General features: G+C 42.4%; 1 protein-coding gene across 8 annotated transcripts in view; it reads right to left on the reverse strand.

Annotated features, from left to right (window-relative positions):
- CPLANE1 (ciliogenesis and planar polarity effector complex subunit 1) overlaps nucleotides 1-20,384 on the reverse strand; it is a 209,345-nt gene that overhangs the window by 62,839 nt on the left and 126,122 nt on the right. For 6 of the 8 annotated variants that reach the window (XM_073621364.1, XM_073621384.1, XM_073621404.1 and 3 more), the window contains exons 33-38: nucleotides 19,562-20,287; nucleotides 17,886-18,046; nucleotides 8,645-8,765; nucleotides 8,475-8,532; nucleotides 5,835-5,966; nucleotides 4,330-4,410 (exon numbers count right to left, since the gene is read on the reverse strand). In XM_073621364.1, coding sequence (XP_073477465.1) covers nucleotides 4,330-4,410; nucleotides 5,835-5,966; nucleotides 8,475-8,532; nucleotides 8,645-8,765; nucleotides 17,886-18,046; nucleotides 19,562-20,287 — 1,279 coding nt within the window. The remainder of the gene's footprint in view (nucleotides 1-4,329; nucleotides 4,411-5,834; nucleotides 5,967-8,474; nucleotides 8,533-8,644; nucleotides 8,766-17,885; nucleotides 18,047-19,561; nucleotides 20,288-20,384) is intronic. The other 2 variants (XM_073621422.1, XM_073621394.1) reach the window with 1 other exon arrangement.

A 20,384-nucleotide genomic window follows, 5' to 3' on the forward strand; every position in this document is an offset into this window, starting at 1 on the left:
CAGGAGGGATTTTGTCCTACTCCTCCTTTGCAGATACTCTCCAAGTCTTTAAGGTCTCGAGGACGACGTATGGTACCTCGAACCTTCAGCTCTCTCCACATATTTTCAATGGGATTAAGGTCTGGAGACTGGCAAAGCCACTCCAGGACCTTCATTTGCTTCCTTCTTGAGCCATTCCTTTGTTGTCTTGGCCATGTGTTTTGGGTCATTGTCTTGCTGGAATACCCATCCACGACCCATTTTCAATGCCTTGGCTGAGGGAAGGAGGTTCTCACCCAAGATTTGACAGTACATGGCCACGTCCATCGTCCCTTTGATGCAGTGAAGTTGTCCTGTCCCATTAGCAGAAAAAACCCCCCAAAGCATAAGGTTTCCACTTCTGTGTTTGATGGTGTGGATGGTGTTCTTGGGAGTCAAAGGGAGCATTCCTCCTCCTCCAAACACGGCGAGTTGAGTTGATGCCAAAGAGCTCGATTTTGGTCTCATCTGACCACAATACTTTCACCCAGTTCTCCTCTGAATCATTCAGATGTTCAGTAGCAAACTTCAGGTGGGCCTGTACATGTGCTTTCTTGAGCAGGGGGACCTTGCAGGCGCTGCAGCATTTCATTCCTTTACGGTGTAGTATGTTACCAATTGTTTTCTAGGCAACTATGGTCCCAGCTGCCTTGAGATCAATGACAAGATTCTTCCGTGTAGTTCTGGGCCAATTCCTCACCGTTCTCATGACCACTGAAACTCCACAAGGTGAAATCTTGCATGGAGCCACAGACCAAGGGAGAGTGATCATTATTTTGTGTTTCTTTCATTTGAAAATAATCGCACCAACTGTTGTCACCCTCTCACCAAGGTGCTTGGCGATGGTCTTGTAGCCCATTCCAGCCTTGTGTAGGTCTACAATCTTGTCCCTGACATCCTTGGACAGGTCTTGGCCATGGTGGAGAGATTGGAATCTGGCTGATTGCTTCTGTGGACAGGTGTCGTTTATACAGGTAACAAGCTGAGATTTGGAGCACTCCCTTTTAAGAGAGTGCTCCTAATCTCAGCTTGTTACCTGTATAGAAGACACCTGGGAGCCAGACATCTTGCTGATTGATAAGGGATAAAATACATAATTCACTTATTAAAATGCAAATCAATTTATAACTTTTTTGAAATGTGTTTTTCTGGATATTTTTGTTGTTATTCTGTCTCTCACTGTTAAAATAAACCTACCATTAAAATTATAGACTGATCATTTGTCAGTGGGCAAATGTACAAAATCAGCAGGGGACTAAATACTTTTTTCCCCTCACTGTACCTTTTCTTATCAGCAGTTACAGCAGTCTTTTGACTATTAGTGTCTGGTTAAAGCTTGTAGGAGTTTTCCTTTTCCCACGATTGTCCTATCAGGATGCAGGACCCCTGACCCTCTGTCTGGACAGTGCTGATTGGCCCTGTGCTGATCACATGCACTCTCCCAAGAAAAAGAACTCTAGCAATACACACCAAACTGAGCATGTGCAGAGTGACTCCAAGGCTCTGTACTATCAGGAGATTGATTGGGGACAGTGGAATAAAGGAAGGATCAGAGAAGACAGGATTAAACAGCCTTTTTACACAATGCAGAGGATTACCCCTTAGGTTCCCCAGAGAGTATAACAAGCATGCTTTACTGCATATACAGACCGATTTTACTGTTGTGGGTTTAGTAACACTTTAACTATTGATTATGACAGAAACAATGCATTTGGACAATCAGGCAAACTGGCATCACACTATTATAGAGTGGTATGTGACATATGGAGACCTCCACAAGTCCACGCTGTTTACGGAAATGGCGTGTCACGTTCGGTAAGTCCATCCGGTTTCGTCAGTACGTTCTGACGTATGATGATCCCTGATGATGTCAGAACGTACTGACGAAACCGTGACACACCACTTTCGTCCGCTACGCAGCATCGTTGTTTGTTTGTCCGCACAAACCCACATGTGGTTTATGCAGGTTTTTTAGCCTGTTCAATAAATTTTTGGCTTATTTCACGATGGGAGTTTTCCACTCATTCTCTTCCCATTTATGGCACTAATGGTCTCCAATGACCAATCTCTATCTGGGAGTTCATCTTAATCCATCCGGTATCCATGCAGTCACAGCGTTCCTCAGTTCCAGCACCGGAACCAAGCCGTGATCGTGTGAAGCTTTCTGGCTGTCTTTGAAGCGGTTTTGACTCCTGTTATGGGAGTCACCACAATCTGGTGAGTAGGCTGTGTGGCCGGTGATGGTGGTGGATTACTGTTCCCTGATGCTTTGCCGAATTCTAGGAGGACTTATCCAGAAGCTTTGAAATTTACACTAATTTTTGAACACTATTTGTTTTTAAAAATTTTTGTTTTTGGAATTGTTTTTGGAATTTTTTTTAATTTTTAAATTTTGAATTGTTGCTTTCACTTTGATTTTTCAATATTTTGATGTTTTCTACTGCTTTCTGACTGGATTCTAGTCGAAAGCTATTCATGGTTGTCACCATTGACTCAATATTTTCCATTTTGTGTGATCACTATTATTTTTACTTATTTGCATTCCTTGATAATTATTTGTACTTGCACTTTAAAGGGAGCGCAGTTTGTAATTAATTTGTTAATTATTCTTTTTCGGAACAGGAAGGGGCCATCCATAAAACTGTTTCCACAAAGTTGGGAGCACGAAATTGTCCAAAATTTCTTGGTATGCTGAGGCTTTAGGAGTTCCCTTCACTAAAGAACTAAGGGGCCACACCATAATCCCCCCTCCACCAAATGATTTGGACCAGTGCACAAAGCAAGCTCCATAAAGACATGGATGAGTGAGTTTGGGGTGGAGGAACTTGACTGGCCTGCACAGAGTCCTGACCTCAACCTTATAGAACACCTTTGGGAAGAATTAGAGCAGAGACTGCGAGCCAAGCCTTTTCGTCTAACATCAGTGCCTGATCGCACAAATGCGCTTCTGGAAGAATGGTCAAACATTCCCATAGACACACTCCTAAACCTTGTGGACAACCTTTCCAGAAGAGTTGAAGCTATTATAAGCTGCAAAGGGCAGGCCAACTCCATATTGAACCCTACTGACTAAGACTGGGATGCCATTATCTAGGGTGGAAAAGGACCTGGGGGTCCTAGTAGATGATAGGCTCAGCAATGGCATGCAATGCCAAGCTGCCGCTAACAAAGCAAATAGAATATTGGCATGTATTAAAAAGGGGATTCATTCCACACATAAAACGATAATTCTCCCGCTCTACAAGACTCTGGTCCGGTCGCACCTAGAATATGCTGTCCAGTTCTGGGCACCAGTCCTCAGGAAGGAAGTACTGGAAATGGAGCGAGTACAAAGAAGGGCAACAAAGCTAATAAAGGGTCTGGAGGATATTAGTTATGAAGAAAGGTTGCGAGCACTGAACTTATTCTCTCTGGAGAAGAGACGCTTGAGAGGGGATATGATTTCAATACACAAATACGTACTGGTGACCCCACAATAGGGATAAACCTTTTTCGCGGATAGGGAGTTTAACAAGACTCGTGGCCACTCATTAAAATGAGAAGAAAAGAGGTTTAACCTTAAACTACGTAGAGGGTTCTTTACTGTAAGAGCGGCAAGGATGTGGAATACCCTTCCACAGGCGGTGGTCTCAGCAGGGTGCATCAATAGTTTCAAGAAACTATTAGACAAGCACCTGAATGACCACAACATACAGGGATATACAATGTAATACTGATATATAATCACACACATAGGTTGGACTTGATGGAGTCTTTTTTCGACCTCACCTACTATGTGATTAAAGTTCATGTGCGTGTAAAGGCAGGTGTGCCAATACTTTTGACAATATAGTGTATATGATGCTGGTGGAGGGAAGTTTAGCTGGGGCATTCTGTAAAATTACCCTTTTACTTTGCCCTGTGTAGGCAAAAGAACTTTTTTTTTTAAACTTAGTTATTTTTAATAAAAGTTTAGCATGGATTACAAACAAAAAAACCAACATTAGCCCTGACAAAAACACCCGCCACCCCCTCCTGAGCTCCCCAGTAATGAGGTTACCCTTACAAAAATAGGTAAAAGAGCGTTAAATAGCCAGGGCGGCCCATATACACACACAAATCTTCCTTATCGTGACAATCTCCTTATATGGGTTCATAACTAAAACACAACTACAACTAGTAATCTATAATAAAATGACAAACATGAAATTAGTCCTTGCAATCAGAGGACAGATGAAGTTAAAGTTTATATTCTTTAAAATATTTATCACACTATAAAAGGGACAATACAACGGACAAACAAACTAGCATGCAAATAAACAAAGAGTAGACCTGAAGCAAGAGTAATTGCCACCGGCGGACTGCTAGAAATTACGTCATAGCTTGTCCCCATGTTTATAAGAGATTTGGAGGCTACAATAAAGGAAGAAAGAAGTAGCACAAAGCAGATCAGCATCATAATCAGTGACAGATAGCCTCATCAAGTAATTTATGTACTGAATACGCCCCACCACTAATAAATCCAATTTGATTGAAAGAGAATGTTTACACTTTTGGATAGTCTTATAACCTAGTCTACATAAGGTCACTTGTTTGTTTCCAAATAGAGAAGAATGGTTCGGGCAGCTTTTGAAGGTTTTTTTTTCTATTACTTAACTACAGTATTGGAAATTCATGAACATTCACAAAATGAAGGAGCGCAATTCACACATTCAACTGTTTATGACAAACTCTATAGGTGAGAGGTTGAAGGTGCAGGAGGGGAATTGTTGATTACATTGGGGATGTTTGGATATTTATCTTGATTTGTGGGCAGGTGTTAAAATGTGTGTATGGACATGTAATATTTAAATACACTTATTTTATTACAGATTTTTAATATATAACTTTTAGGCTCCAATGTTTGGTAACTAGATAGGAGCTACTAAGGGGCCTTTTGGTGTTATATTTTTATTTTTGGATCAGATATTAGATATTATGATAACAGTACATTGCTATTTATTTATGGCATGTGTTTGCACAGTAAGAGCTTTGGTGTAATGATTTAGATTTATTATTCTGGTTTATGGAAGTGTTGCTGTGTCTGTACATATCTTTTAAATATATGATCTGAGATAGATTATTCTGCATATTTATCAACTATGGGGTATATGTTGTCGGTTGTCCTTCCTTTCCCCTGAAGCAAGCGCTGGGAGCTGATCACATGACTGGACCTGAGCACCCTGAGATTAGGTAAATATAGACATCTTTCCTCTACAGGCTAGTTAGTAGGGGTTTACCCGGACTTCCACTATAATATAGTAACTTCATGGCAATGGCTCTATATATCAGGATTGCAAAGGCCAGCTATGGCTTCTGGTCGACATTGCATGTCCTCCTTGCTGTGAAGGCCAGTTATAGTTGGGGGCATGGGCCTTTTGGTTTGTTACTTGTGTACAATATGGTCCGGGGACACACTGTACACCTTTGCTGCCATTGTGCTCTTGCTGGGTGTCCAGTGTGCTCCCGTCCCTTTAAGGGGGATTGGGCTGCCTCCAGGCCCACCTGCCCCTCATCTATCCATTTAATGCATGTACTTCCATTGTGGAGACGCTTATAAATTCATTAGCGTTAGGACTGCAAGCATACACAGGGTGCAGTGAAGAGGCCTTGCAGCTTATGCATGCGTTTGCAAATGTGTGCTAACTAAACCCTAGTTTTTAATGCAGATTGTTGGACAGGTTAATTTGGTCAGTTGGCAGACTGGTTGGTGAGTTCAGCTATGGAATGTTCTGTTTTTGTCTTTCATGAATACCAAATGTTACCTGAGTGTGATATTTGGGATAATGCACATTTACCAGAGTCTGTGTTGGTGCCAGCATCATGAACTTCAGGTGGTCTTTTCGTCAAGGAAGCCAAATAATGCAACTCTGCCATAGTTGGAAGCAGAGGGCCTGGTATTTGGTCTGTCAACTCCTCTTCAAATGAGCCTGAAACAAATGTCTTCAGTTCAGAGATTGTATGCTACAAACCCACTAGGGATGTGGTACAGTCAGCTGGAATGGTCACAAAGTGATACACCATCTTTCTTTTAGAGTGCCCACTTGCTTTGTGCAAATGGGTAAAGCAAAAGGGTCACTAAACTCTTCCTTTCCACAGCAACACACAAGCTTCCTCACTTTAGGACAGCTCTGTTTAGCTGTTAGGTCCCATTCACACCTGAGCGTGGCATTTTCAGGCAGAAAGTCTCGCGATTTTGCAGCGTTTTTGCCTCGATTTTGTGCAGGTCAAAAGGTCATCAATGTAAAAAGCAGAACAACGCCCAAATCTGCCTAAAAAAAGTTCCAGAACTTGTTTGAGCTTCAGGCATTTTGGAGCTTCTGGCTTCAGGCATTTTGGAGTGGAGATGTGAACCATCTCCATAGAGAATAATTGATTTCCCCCCCCCCCCCTCCAGCGTTTTGTAGCTTCAGGCTTCAAGCTGCAAAATGCTCAGATGTGAATGGGGCCTCAGGAGTCAAGTCAAATACCCAATACCCAAAAGTAGGTATGTGACAGCGCTGGTTCTCCTTGATTGGCTTAACACTGTCATATAGGCTGAGGCAAGAATACATAAGCCCTGTGCACACTCTCCTCTCACAAGTCATTCTTGATGATAAAAACTATTGTTTAAAATGATTTTAACCACTTTGCATTTGGGTCAATTCTGGCATTTCTCTCCTACATGTAAAAATCATAATTTTTTGCTAAAAAAAAATTAATAAGAACCCCTCAAACTTTATACATTTTTTTTAGCAAATACCCTAGAGAATAAAATGGCAGCCGTTGCAATTTATCAGGTCACATGGTATTTGCGTAGCAATTTTTCAAACGCAATTTCATTTTTTTTTAATACACTTTAATAAAACACTATAGATAACCCAATCTTTTTGGTAAAATATAAAATATGATGTTACTCCAAGTAAATAGATACCAAACATGTCACGCTTTAGAATTGCAAAAAACTATGATACTTAAAGTAAAACTATAAGCAAAACTTTTTTTTCTCCATTTTAGATAGAGCAAGGGAGGGTTATAACCCCTGTCAGATCCCATTGCAGAGATTTCCCTTTATTTCCTGTCCGATAGCCAAACAGGAAGTTAGAGGAAATCCCTGAAAACTAAAGGGAATTCCTTTGGGACCCCCAGGTTATCAGAACTACAGTCCCCATTGGAAGATTTCCCATATGTTACTTTTCTGGGCACAACCCAAAATGTGGGATTTTATTTTACTTTCACTTCCAATGATAATGGTAAACATGACTAATAGAAAGGGGGAATCTCCTTACTGGGGTCAGAGACAGCAATAAAAACTGACAGGCATTCTAATCCCCCTGCACTCAAACACTAAAAAAAAGTTTTGCCTTTAGTTATACTTTAATCTCTACAGGCGACGCTTAAAAACATTTTACAGGATACCAGTTTAGAGTTACAGAGGAGGTTTAGTGCTAGAATTTTTGTTTTCACTCTTACATTTGCAGCAATGCCTTACATGTGTGGTCCGAACGTCGTTTACAATGCGGGTGGGTAATCAGCCGCTAGGATGGTTTTTACAAGATAGGTAATTGCTGGCTGAAAACAAAGCTATCTTTATAATGTCTGTAACTGCAGGCGTCATCCAGATATTACCACTTCAAAGTCCAGGATGTCATATGATGGCCTTCAGGCGGGAAGTGGTTAAATTACTTTATACACTGACTGGTTCATTTCAATGCTTCAGTTGAAATCTGCTTTACAACAGATTCAATTAAAAGCATGTTTAAACATTTTCTTGTCTGGCAAGATTCTTCACTTTCATATTTCAACTATGAATTGTGCGGTTTGTCTTGACTCTTACTTTGGAATTATATATATATATATATATATATATATATATATATATATATATATATACATAAACATACAGGCGGTCCCGAGTTACAAACAACCGACTTACTAACAACGCCTACTTATAAACGAAGGCAGACAACAGGAAGTCCGAGGAAATCTACCCCTAAGAAGGGAAATTCACTCCTGTAAGCGTTATCATGGGAAAAGGTGTCTCCACTGCAGCTTCATCACCAATCCTTGTTTCCACAACAACCCACAAATTTTTAAATCCAATGGATAGGGACAGAAAGTGAGGTGAAAGCTTCTGAACAGGGGCATAGACAGCAAAACAAAGGTTACAGGGATGTTAACCCTTCCCTATGCTATCCAAAAAACCTAAAACATTTTTTTTTGGCTGGAGCTACACCAAAAAAATGGACCTGTTCCAACTTACATACAAATTCAACTTAGGCACAAACCACCTACAGACCCGATCTTGTTTGTAACCCGGGAACTGCGTATATGATAGATAGAGATAGATAGATAGATAGATAGATAGATAGATAGATAGATAGATAGATAGATAGATAGATAGATAGATAGATAGATAGATAGATAGATAGATAGATAGATAGATTACTTTTACTTACCTAATGGAATTACAAATTCATTACTCTCCATTAAGTTAGGTTCATCATGAAGCACTTTCTAGAAATAAAAACAGACATCTGATTAATGCACAGATAATCTGTCTTTGCAGCCATCTAGTAGAGCTGTACAAGGTTAGTGATAAATGACCAGGAGAGAGAAATTAAGTTACCTCTTTTTCCACAACCTCATCAAAGTTATTTGGAGTGATGATTGAGTCTTCTGGACGAAATGTAACAGATGTTTTCTTCTCTTTCTTCTCACCTTTTTCTCTCAGAGTGCGCCTCTTTTGTCTAAAACAGAGAAGTGTAGAATATAAACTATTCACTGATTAATTGGTTTTTTGCCTTGCTATATAATCTGCAAAAAGATTTGGCCTGTTAGTAAACATTATGTTCTTGAACGTCAACATTAAAAATGGCAGTATGGTACACTCTAAAAATATTAAAAAAAAACGTGGAATTTTTACTTGCCTGTAAATTCAATATCTAATTAAAGTACGGGACACAGCATTCATGGAATCTGGGTTTTGGGTTCTTACCTTCGGGTGATTGGACACTGGCAAAGCTTTCAAGTAGATGCCCTACCAAGCACCTCGCCTATAGCCCTACCTCATGCTGTGAGTTCTCAGTTTTGCAGAAAGCAATGCAGAGTGACCAAGCAATAGAAGGGACAATAGAAGAGGTTTGAAATGCAGCTCAACCAATACGATCCATGTGAGTGTATGTGATGGCCTCAGGCCAGCGCTGTCCCACTGATCACGCCTGCAGAACCATGTCAGGGGACTTGGTCAGTGGAGCAGCCCTTCATAAATGGGCCAATAAGTCATCAGACTTAGGCCGGGTTCATACTGCTCTAACATGAAAGTCCCACGACTTCCGATCCAACTTTGCTCAGCAACATCGGTCAGACTTTAATGAACAGGATCTGACTTGAGATCAATGCAACTTGGGTCTGGTATGGACTTTTTGGGTTTTTTTTGTTTTTTGCCTCTGAGCACAAGTCGCATGTCACAAGTCAGGTCAGTTGAAGCAGGTTCCACCCAAAAGTGGAACTTCCGCTTATCCGACTCCTCTCCCCCTCCGGTACCACATTTGCCACCTTTCGGGGGGGGGGGGGGGGAGTGGGTACTCTGGTTTTTGACAGGAATCCTGTCCCCACTTCCATCGGACCTCGCCATAGCGAGTTACATCAGAAGTTCGGCCCCCCTCCTCCTTCCCCTGCTCTTGAGCCAGTAAGAGAGCGCAGTTCGCTTTGCGAATACGTAATAGGGACCCGGCTGTGAAGCCGAAAGGCTTCACTGCCAGGTTCCCTTACTGGCAATGGCAGCACCCGACAGCTGATGGATACATCGGCTGGGGTGCCGACATCGCTGGACTCCAGGACAGGTAAGTGTCCTAATATTGAAAGTCAGCAGCCACAGTAGGGATACAACTTCAATGATATTCAATGGGCTAAAATCGGACCAAAGTCAGACTAAAGTAGTGCAGGGACCTTTTCCAAAGTTGGACCAACACAAGTTGGACCAGTTAGGACAGCTCTCATAGGGAATCATTGATTTACACACGTCATGCGACATGTGCTCTCAAAGTCGGAGTGTATGTCGCACCAGTGTGAACTGGGCCTTAATTGGCGCTATCCAGAATTTCCTACTCTGACATGGCCAATCCCAAGTCTCTGCTGCAAACGAGTTCACTCAGAATTCAACATTAAAAAAAAAGGACCAATTTTATAGGATTTAGATAGAAATTGTCTGGTGTGCTTATTGTCATGAAATGTTATTGTAGTAGTACAGTCATGGTGCTGTAAGAACAGCGGTAGCAGTGGGATTACATACTACCATCCTTCGGGTGGGGGCCGGCCTCTGATCTAGGTTCACTAGGTGTCTCCTGGGAACATTCGAACTGGAGCCTTCCACCACACAATCAGGAAAATTAAAAAAAAAAGTTGTGGTAGACAACCTTTAGGATTCCATTGGGATGCCACACAGACAGTCTCAGTGCTGGCGCCCAATTCAAGTACCTGTCAGAGAGAGAGAGAGGGCCATGAATTTGTGTCTGTACTGGGGAAGGGAGTGGGAGAATCCATAGCCGCTATTCTGTCCAACAGCAGCTTTCGAATCCATCCACTGCTGTGCACTGTCAGTGAAAAATTAAGTGGACCTGATTGGGGAACTAGTCTCTCACTTCCCCATCAGGCTCCATCCACCCAGTGACAAAGCATTGCACATAGTTGGGTAATGACATCAGCTGTATACCTGGCCCTTTTTCCTACATTTAGCTTTTGGCCAGGCAATCTCCCGGCTGAAAGCTAAATGAGGCAGGGGATACAGCGTTGTGTGGAAAACTGTCAAATACACGATGGCTTCCCAGCACAGGCACAGCCTGCTTTGAGTACTGGCAGACCTCTGTATGACAGATCAAAGTTGGTCTTAATTACCACTAGTCTCCTAAATGGAGAACTGTCTGTAATTCTTTAAAAACCTATTGCTGTGCCAACGACAGATTCTTAAAGTGGCGGTAGTAAGAATTATCTGAAATCGCTACACGTGTCACCAACACTGGCACAAATGCTTTCCTGAATTAGGCGATTGTTAGTTCTTAACCACTTCCTGTCCGTAGGACGTCATATGACCTCCTGGACTTTAAGTGGAGATATCTGAATGATGCCTGCAGCTACAGGCATCATTCAGATATCTTTTTTTTTTTCAGCTGGGGATTTCCTCATATGTAAAAGCCATCATAGCGGTTTAGCCGATTGATTGCTTTTACAGGCGGCGGGAGGGGAAACCCTGCCCTCCGGTGCTTCTCCGGTCTCTCCTGTGCAATAGGGGAGTAGAATGAATCCACCAGCGGTTTACCATAGAGGTGCCCATGGACCAGATTGTCTCTGGCCATCTCTATGACCCTCAGAGGCCGGAAAGCGAAGTCATCACATCACGTCCGGCTCTGGCATATGTAAAAACCGCCATTTTTTTTTGCTGGAAAGCCTGATATGAGGCCTGCGAGAGCAATAATTCTAGCACAAAACCTCCTCTGTAACTCTAAACTGGTATCCAGTAAAAAAAGCTCAAAGCGTCGCCTAGGGAGAGTTTTAAGTACCGAAGTTTGGCGCCGATGCACAAGCGTGCACAATTTTAAAGCGTAGGTATCTATTTACTCGGCATAACAAAATTAGGGTTAATATTGTTTTTTTTTTTTAAAAAAAGCATTTGAAAAATTGACTGCCATTTTATTCCCTAGGTCTTTGCTAAAAAAAAAAAAATAAATAAATGATATAGATAGAGAGAGAGAGAGAGAGAGAGAGAGAGAGAGAGAGAGAGAGAGACAGACAGAGAGAGAGAGAGAGAAAGAGATATCTATATCTATATATATATATATATATATATATATATATATATATATATATATATATATATATATATATATATATATATATATATATGTATATGTATCTATATATAGATAGATATAGATGTTTAAGGGTTTTAACCACTTGCCGACCGCCTCACGCATATATACGTGAACAGAGCGGCACGGGCAGGCAAAATCACGTACCTGGTACGCGATTGCCTTCCCGCAGGCGGGGGGTCCAATCGGACCCCCCCCCCCCCCCCCCGGTGGTCGGCATTTGTCTAGGAGCGATCAGAGATGAGGCGGAGGCCATCCGATCGTGGCCCCCCCCTCGCGATCGCTCCCAGCCAATGAGAAACATCCCCTGCCTGTGTATAGTACACACAGGCAGAGGATGTGATGTCATCTCTCCTTGGCTTGGCAGTTTCCGTTCCGACGCCGAGGAGAGAAGACATCTGAGTAAGTGTAAAACACTACAGAACACAGTAGAACATGCCAGGCACACTAAACACCCCCGATCCCCCCCGATCGCCCCCCGATCCCCCCCCCAATCACCCCCCCCCCTGTCACAAACTGACACCAAGCTGTTTTTTTTTTCCTGATTACTGCATGGTGTCAGTTTGTGACAGTTATAAGGGCAGTGAGTATTAGCCCCCTGTAGGTCTAGGGTACCCCCCTAACCCCCCCCTAATAAAGTTTTAACCCCTTGATCACCCCCCATCACCAGTGTCGCTAAGCGATCATTTTTCTGATCGCTGTATTAGTGTCACTGATGACGCTAGTTAGGGAGGTAAATATTTAGGTTCGCCGTCAGCGTTTTATAGCGTCAGGGACCCCCATATACTACCTAATAAATGTTTTAACCCCTTGATTGCCCCCTAGTTAACCCTTTCACCACTGATCACCGTATAACCGTTACGGGTGACACTGGTTAGTTTGTTTATTTTTTATAGTGTCAGGGCACCCGCCGTTTATTACCGAATAAAGGTTTAGCCCCCCGATCGCCCGGCGGTGATATGCGTCGCCCCAGGCAGCGTCAGATTAGCGCCAGTACCGCTAACACCCACACACGCACCGTACACCTCCCTTATTGGTATAGTATCTGAACGGATCAATATCTGATCCGATCAGATCTATACTAGCGTCCCCAGCAGTTTAGGATTCCCAAAAACGCAGTGTTAGCGGGATCAGCCCAGATACCTGCTAGCACCTGCATTTTGCCCCTCCGCCCGGCTCGGCCCAGCCCACCCAAGTGCAGTATCGATCGATCACTGTCACTTACAAAACACTAAACGCATAACTGCAGCGTTTGCAGAGTCGGGCCTGATCCCTGCGATCGCTAACAGTTTTTTTGGTAGTATTTTGGTGAACTGGCAAGCACCAGCCCCAGGCAGCGTCATGTTAGTGCCAGTAGCGCTAACACCCACGCACGCACCGTACACCTCCCTTAGTGGTGTAGTATCTGAACGGATCAATATCTGATCCGATCAGATCTATACTAGCGTCCCCAGCAGTTTAGGATTCCCAAAAACGCAGTGTTAGCGGGATCAGCCCAGATACCTGCTAGCACCTGTGTTTTGCCCCTCTGCCCGGCCCAGCCCAGCCCACCCAAGTGCAGTATCGATCGATCACTGTCACTTACAAAACACTAAACGCATAACTGCAGCGTTCGCAGAGTCAGGCCTGATCCCTGCGATCGCTAACAGTTTTTTTTGTAGCGTTTTGATGAACTGGCAAGCGCCAGCGGCCTAGTACACCCCGGTCGTAGTCAAACCAGCACTGCAGTAACACTTGGTGACGTGGCGAGTCCCATAAGTGCAGTTCAAGCTGGTGAGGTGGCAAGCACAAGTAGTGTCCCGCTGCCACCAAGAAGACAAACACAGGCCCGTCGTGCCCATAGTGCCCTTCCTGCTGCATTCGCCAATCCTAATTGGGAACCCACCGCTTCTGCAGCGCCCGTACTTCCCCCATTCACATCCCCAACCAAATGCAGTCGGCTGCATGAGAGGCATTTTCTTTATGTCCTCCCGAGTACCCCTACCCAACGAACCCCCCCAAAAAAGATGTCGTGTCTGCAGCAAGCGCGGATATAGGCGTGACACCCGCTATTATTGTCCCTCCTGTCCTGACAATCCTGGTCTTTGCATTGGTGAATGTTTTGAACGTTACCATTCACTAGTTGAGTATTAGCGTAGGGTACAGCATTGCACAGACTAGACACACTTTCACAGGGTCTCCCAAGATGCCATCGCATTTTGAGAGACCTGAACCTGGAACCGGTTACAGTTATAAAAGTTACAGTTACAAAAAAAAGTGTAAAAAAAAAAAAAAAAAAACACAAACAAAAATAAAAAAAAATAGTTGTCGTTTTATTGTTCTCTCTCTCTCTATTCTCTCTCTCTATTGTTCTGCTCTTTTTTACTGTATTCTATTCTGCAATGTTTTATTGTTATTATGTTTTATCATGTTTGCTTTTCAGGTATGCAATTTTTTATACTTTACTGTTCACTGTGCTTTATTGTTAACCATTTTTTTGTCTTCAGGTACGCCATTCACGACTTTGAGTGGTTATACCAGAATGATGCCTGCAGGTTTAGGTATCATCTTGGTATCATTCTTTTCAGCCAGCGGTCGGCTTTCATGTAAAAGCAATCCTAGCGGCTAATTAGCCTCTAGACTGCTTTTACAAGCAGTGGGAGGGAATCCCCCCCCCCTCCACCGTCTTCCGTGTTTTTCTCTGGCTCTCCTGTCTCAACAGGGAACCTGAGAATGCAGCCGGTGATTCAGCCAGCTGACCATAGAGCTGATCAGAGACCAGAGTGGCTCCAAACATCTCTATGGCCTAAGAAACCGGAAGCTACGAGCATTTTATGACTTAGTTTTCGCCGGATGTAAACAGCGCCATTGGGAAATTGGGGAAGCATTTTTTCACACCGATCTTGGTGTGGTCAGATGCTTTGAGGGCAGAGGAGAGATCTAGGGTCTAATAGACCCCAATTTTTTCAAAAAAGAGTACCTGTCACTACCTATTGCTATCATAGGGGATATTTACATTCCCTGAGATAACAATAAAAATGATTAAAAAAAAAAAAAAATGAAAGGAACAGTTTAAAAATAAGATAAAAAAGCAAAAAAATAATAAAGAAAAAAAAAAAAAAAAAAAGCACCCCTGTCCCCCCTGCTCTCGCGCTAAGGTGAACGCAAGCGTCGGTCTGGCGTCAAATGTAAACAGCAATTGCACCATGCATGTGAGGTGTCACCGCGAACGTCAGATCGAGGGCAGTAATTTTAGCAGTAGACCTCCTCTGTAAATCTATAGTGGTAACCTGTAAAGGCTTTTAAAAATGTATTAATTTTGTTGCCACTGCACGTTTGTGCGCAATTTTAAAGCATGTCATGTTTGGTATCCATGTACTCGGCCTAAGATCATCTTTTTTATTTCATCAAACATTTGGGCAATATAGTGTGTTTTAGTGCATTAAAATTTAAAAAAGTATGTTTTTTCCACAAAAAATGCGTTTGAAAAATCGCTGCGCAAATACTGTGTGAAAAAAAAAATGAAACACCCACCATTTTAATCTGTAGGGCATTTGCTTTAAAAAAATATATAATGTTTGGGGGTTCAAAGTAATTTTCTTGCAAAAAAAAAATAATTTTTTCATGTAATCAAAAAGTGTCAGAAAGGGCTTTGTCTTCAAGTGGTTAGAAGAGTGGGTGATGTGTGACATAAGCTTCTAAATGTTGTGCATAAAATGCCAGGACAGTTCAAAACCCCCCCAAATGACCCCATTTTGGAAAGTAGACACCCCAAGCTATTTGCTGAGAGGCATGTCGAGTCCATGGAATATTTTATATTGTGACACAAGTTGCAGGAAAGAGACACATTTTTTTTTTTTTTTTTTTGCACAAAGTTGTCACTAAATGATATATTGCTCAAACATGCCATGGGGATATGTGAAATTACACCCCAAAATAAATTCTGTTGCATGTGGAGATACCACATGTGGGACTTTTTGGGAGCCTAGCCGCGCACGGGACCCCGAAAACCAAGCACCGCCTTCAGGCTTTCTAAGGGCGTAAATTTTTGATTTCACTCTTCACTGCCTATCACAGTTTCGGAGGCCATGGAATGCCCAGGTGGCACAAAACCACCCCAAATGACCCCATTTTGGAAAGTAGACACCCCAAGCTATTTGCTGAGAGGTATAGTGAGTATTTTGCAGACCTCACTTTTTGTCACAAAGTTTTGAAAATTGAAAAAAGAAAAAAAAAAATTTTTTCTGGTCTTTCTTCATTTTCAAAAACAAATGAGAGCTGCAAAATACTCAGCATGCCTCTTAGCAAATAGCTTGGGGTGTCTACTTTCCAAAATGGGGTCATTTGGGGGGGGGTTTGTGCCATCATGGCATTTTATGGCCTTCAAAACTGTGATAGGCAGCGAGGAGTGAAATCAAAAATTTATGCCCTTAGAAATCCTGAAGGCGGTGCTTGGTTTTTGGGGCCCCGTACGCGGCTAGGCTCCCAAAAAGTCCCACACATGTGGTATCCCCGTACTCAGGAGAAGCAGCTGAATGTATTTTGGGGTGCAATTCCACATATGCCCATGGCCTGTGTGAGCAATATATCATTTAGTGACAACTTTTTGTAAATTTTTTTTTTTTTTTTTTGTCATTATTCAATCACTTGGGACAAAAAAAATAAATATTCAATGGGCTCAACATGCCTCTCAGCAATTTCCTTGGGGTGTCTACTTTCCAAAATGGGGTCATTTGGGGGGGTTTTGTACTGCCCTGTCATTTTAGCACCTCAAGAAATGACATAGGCAGTCATAAACTAAAAGCTGTGCAAATTCCAGAAAATGTACCCTAGTTTGTAGACGCTATAACTTTTGCGCAAACCAATAAATATACGCTTATTGACATTTTTTTTACCAAAGACATGTGGCCGAATACATTTTGGCCTAAATGTATGACTAAAATTGAGTTTATTGGATTTTTTTATAACAAAAAGTAGAAAATATCATTTTTTTTCAAAATTTTCGGTCTTTTTCCGTTTATAGCGCAAAAAATAAAAACGGCAGAGGTGATCAAATACCATCAAAAGAAAGCTCTATTTGTGGGAAGAAAAGGACGCAAATTTCGTTTGGGTACAGCATTGCATGACCGCGCAATTAGCAGTTAAAGCGACGCAGTGCCGAATTGTAAAAAGTGCTCTGGTCAGGAAGGGGGTAAAACCTTCTGGGGCTGAAGTGGTTAAGTAATTTTCTAGCAAAAAAACACAGATTTTTACATATATGAGAAAAATGTCACAGTTGGCCTGGTAGGCAAGTGGTTAAGGGAACTACTGCCAAAAAACTGTCGTTGGCGCCATTTTGAATTCCCCTGGCTACCTTTTAAAGTGTTTCTAGGTTTTTTTTTTTTTTTACAAAAATAACAAACATGTTATATACCTACCGCTTCCTAAGGGAGTACTCATGTGGGCTTGCTCTTGAGCCCTACTGCCTGCGTCCATAGACACAGACATAAGGTGCATGGGCCCCGTCCCCCCGATTGAAAGCAGAGCGAGCCAAAGACTACCACTGCTATGGATCTGCCCTGTGAGGAGGGACAGAGCAGAGGGAACCGCTACTCACATACACAGGACTGTGTCACGATGGGTTTCAGCTATGTATAAGGGGGGGAGCTTTAAACCATAAACTTTTTTTAGCTTCAAGCATAGAATGCTAAAAAGCTAAAAAAAAACTTCAGCCTTTAGAACCACTTTAAGGAGTAATATTTCGGTGCAAATTAAGATCTAATCGAAGGCAAGCAAATCATGGACTACCTGTGAACTAGGAGTGGCATGGACCAACACTGATCAGTATGACAATATTTTTTTTTTTTAAAGAAAAGCTTTTTAACTGCCAGTGTTTTCCCATTTTGCTTCTACAGAATATTGAAGAACCCCTTGTAAATTGTAAAACGAGGAACTCATGTGTGATCATTCTACACTTGCATCTCAGAATTTACACACACACTAAAAGTAACACAGAAAAAAAGAATGTCATATTTTGTTCTGTACCTTTTTATACTGTCCCCATCATTCATGGCTTCTTCAAAAGGATGGATGTTGGCTTTCAGCAGCTGCATACTTCCTGGATCACCTCTTTGTGCTGAATCTCGTTCAAAGTCAATCAGGTTCTGCAGGGGGATGAGCCTAGGAGTGGAACTGATCTGTAGACTCTGACAAAACATAACACACCATCTTTCAGATCAGTCGACATGCAGTGACAGACATGCCACTCAACAGTTTATGTTGACTTATACACCTGTATCTTAAAGCAGTATTAAACCCCAAACCAAAAATTCAACATATTGCAGCTCATCAATCCTTAATTGTAGTGGCTCCATCAGTTCTCTTTTTTAGGCCTCCCCCCCTCTGTTTTCACCTGGTGATCTAGCCAGTAAGACACTCCCTGCCTTAGGGTTCCTACACTATGGACGAAGGAGCAACAGAGACACCTTTGGACAGCAGTATTGTCAATCTGGGGGGGAGGGGAGTGTTAAGTGCACTAGCAGACTTAAATACATTAACAAATTGAAGACAAACTCCAGCGCACACCTTTTAAGCAGCAAGAGTTTCCATTTCTTTTAACGTAAAGGTTTTACATAAATAGTTAAAACCTGATCATTGTTAACAACCCCTGTCAGTGGTAAATGGTTTGTCTCAACCTTCTACATTTGCAGGACAGACTTGTTCTGTTGAAAAACAAGAGACTTAATGGCCAGATCACCAGATGAAAATAAAAGAAATAAAGCCAAAAAAAAAAACAATACAACCACCGTACCTAAGAATAGGTCATTATTAATAAACATATCCCTTTAAAAAAAAAAAAAAAAAGAAGAATAGGTCACTGCAATATAACAAATCTTTGCTTTTGGGTTTAATACCACGTTAATTGCCACGGCAATAGGTCTAATTCATTTTTCTTTTTCTTCGTTCATTTCATGCCTTGTCCTACTGTGGCCTTCTGGGTCCTCCTGCCTTCTCACACTTTCAGCAGTTATACATAACCTGGCAGTCACAACATGCAATCAATGGCTCCTTCAACTGACTTTAACCTGAATATATCACTATCCATTTGTCAAATCATGGGTTAGGTTATCCTCAAGTAAGAAATAGTGGGTAATATAATTAACCATTGTTCCAGAGGTTGAGAAGCATGCAGAAAACATTCTTACATGGGGCTTAGACCCCTTTCACACTGGGGCGTCGGTGGCGGTAAAGCGCCGCTATTTTTAGCGGAGCTTTACTGTCGTTTTTGCAGGGATTTTCGTCCACTAGCGGGGTGGTTTTAACCCCCGCTAACGGCCGAAGAAGGGCTAAAAAAACATGCAAAGCGCTGCTGCAGCGGCGCTTTGCCGGCGGTTCGGCAGCGGTGCCCATTCAGTTCAATGGGCAGGAGCGGTTTAGGAGCGGTGCATACACCGCTCCAAAGATGCTGCTTGCAGGACTTTTTTTACCGTCCTGCAAGCGCACCGCTCCTCGGGCTTTCACACTGGGGAGACAAGAGAGGCACTTTACAGGCGCTATGCAGGCACTATTTTTAGCGCTGTAGCGCCTGTAAAGTGCCTCAGTGTAAAAGGGGTCTTAAAGGTAATTTAGCCAATGGCACAGGAAGGTCTCCAAAGTCTCCAAGAAAGCATCTAACTGTGTAGCATTATAACCATGAACTGAAGCCATGGGTTTATAATTACCTGAATCTGTTGGGGTAAATTAGCTTTCAATAGAGTATATCCAGCCACTGGTGCACCTTTTGACTTATCAGATGTCCCTGTCTGAGGTGTCGCCACTGATACGGTAAAGCCGGGATTTGGCATGGATGGAAGATACAATGTCGGGTCGGTACGCAGACATAGTAAGGGCATTCCTACATTGTTCTGTGATACTTCTATAATTCTTCCTTCAGGTCTCCGTCTATTTTCCTCTGATTTGTGGAATGGTTGGTAAACAGGAACATTTGCCTTAGACAGGTTACCAACTGAATGTGTTGAGTGCCCTTTTAGCACAGGTTGAGCCCATTTTATTGCCTTCTCTGTCCTTTTGCCAGCTTTAATGGTGGAACTGCTAAGATAAGATGGAGGCTGGGTTAGTTCAGTGGATGACTGATGACTGGGTTGCCTATTGGATGGCCCCCATGCCTCCCGAAGCGGAGGACGATCTTTAGGTCTTGAGGAATTTTGTGCTCCAGATAGCGAGTTTAGTGACAGTAGAGTGGGTGCCGAGTGTAGTTTAAGCAGTGGAAATCCATTGAAGTTACTTGATCCCGGAGGTGGGTGGTGATTTAGAGTCTCCTGTTGTGGTGATGGAGGAATAATTAAAGGCAGGGTTTGGCGAGGAGCAGTACTTAATAACCCCATATTTGCTGGAATCCTTTGACTTTCATTAACCTGGCTTGAAGGTATATTAATCTTGGGAGGTCTCTATAAAAAAGAAAAAAAAAAGTTCATTTTGTAATGTGTTTCAAGTTACACATATTAAATAAAATCTCCATAATTGACTGAGATCTTATGATGTCCA

This window comes from Aquarana catesbeiana, linkage group LG01 (assembly GCF_042186555.1).
Source record: "Aquarana catesbeiana isolate 2022-GZ linkage group LG01, ASM4218655v1, whole genome shotgun sequence".
NCBI classification, from domain to species: Eukaryota; Metazoa; Chordata; class Amphibia; order Anura; family Ranidae; genus Aquarana; species Aquarana catesbeiana.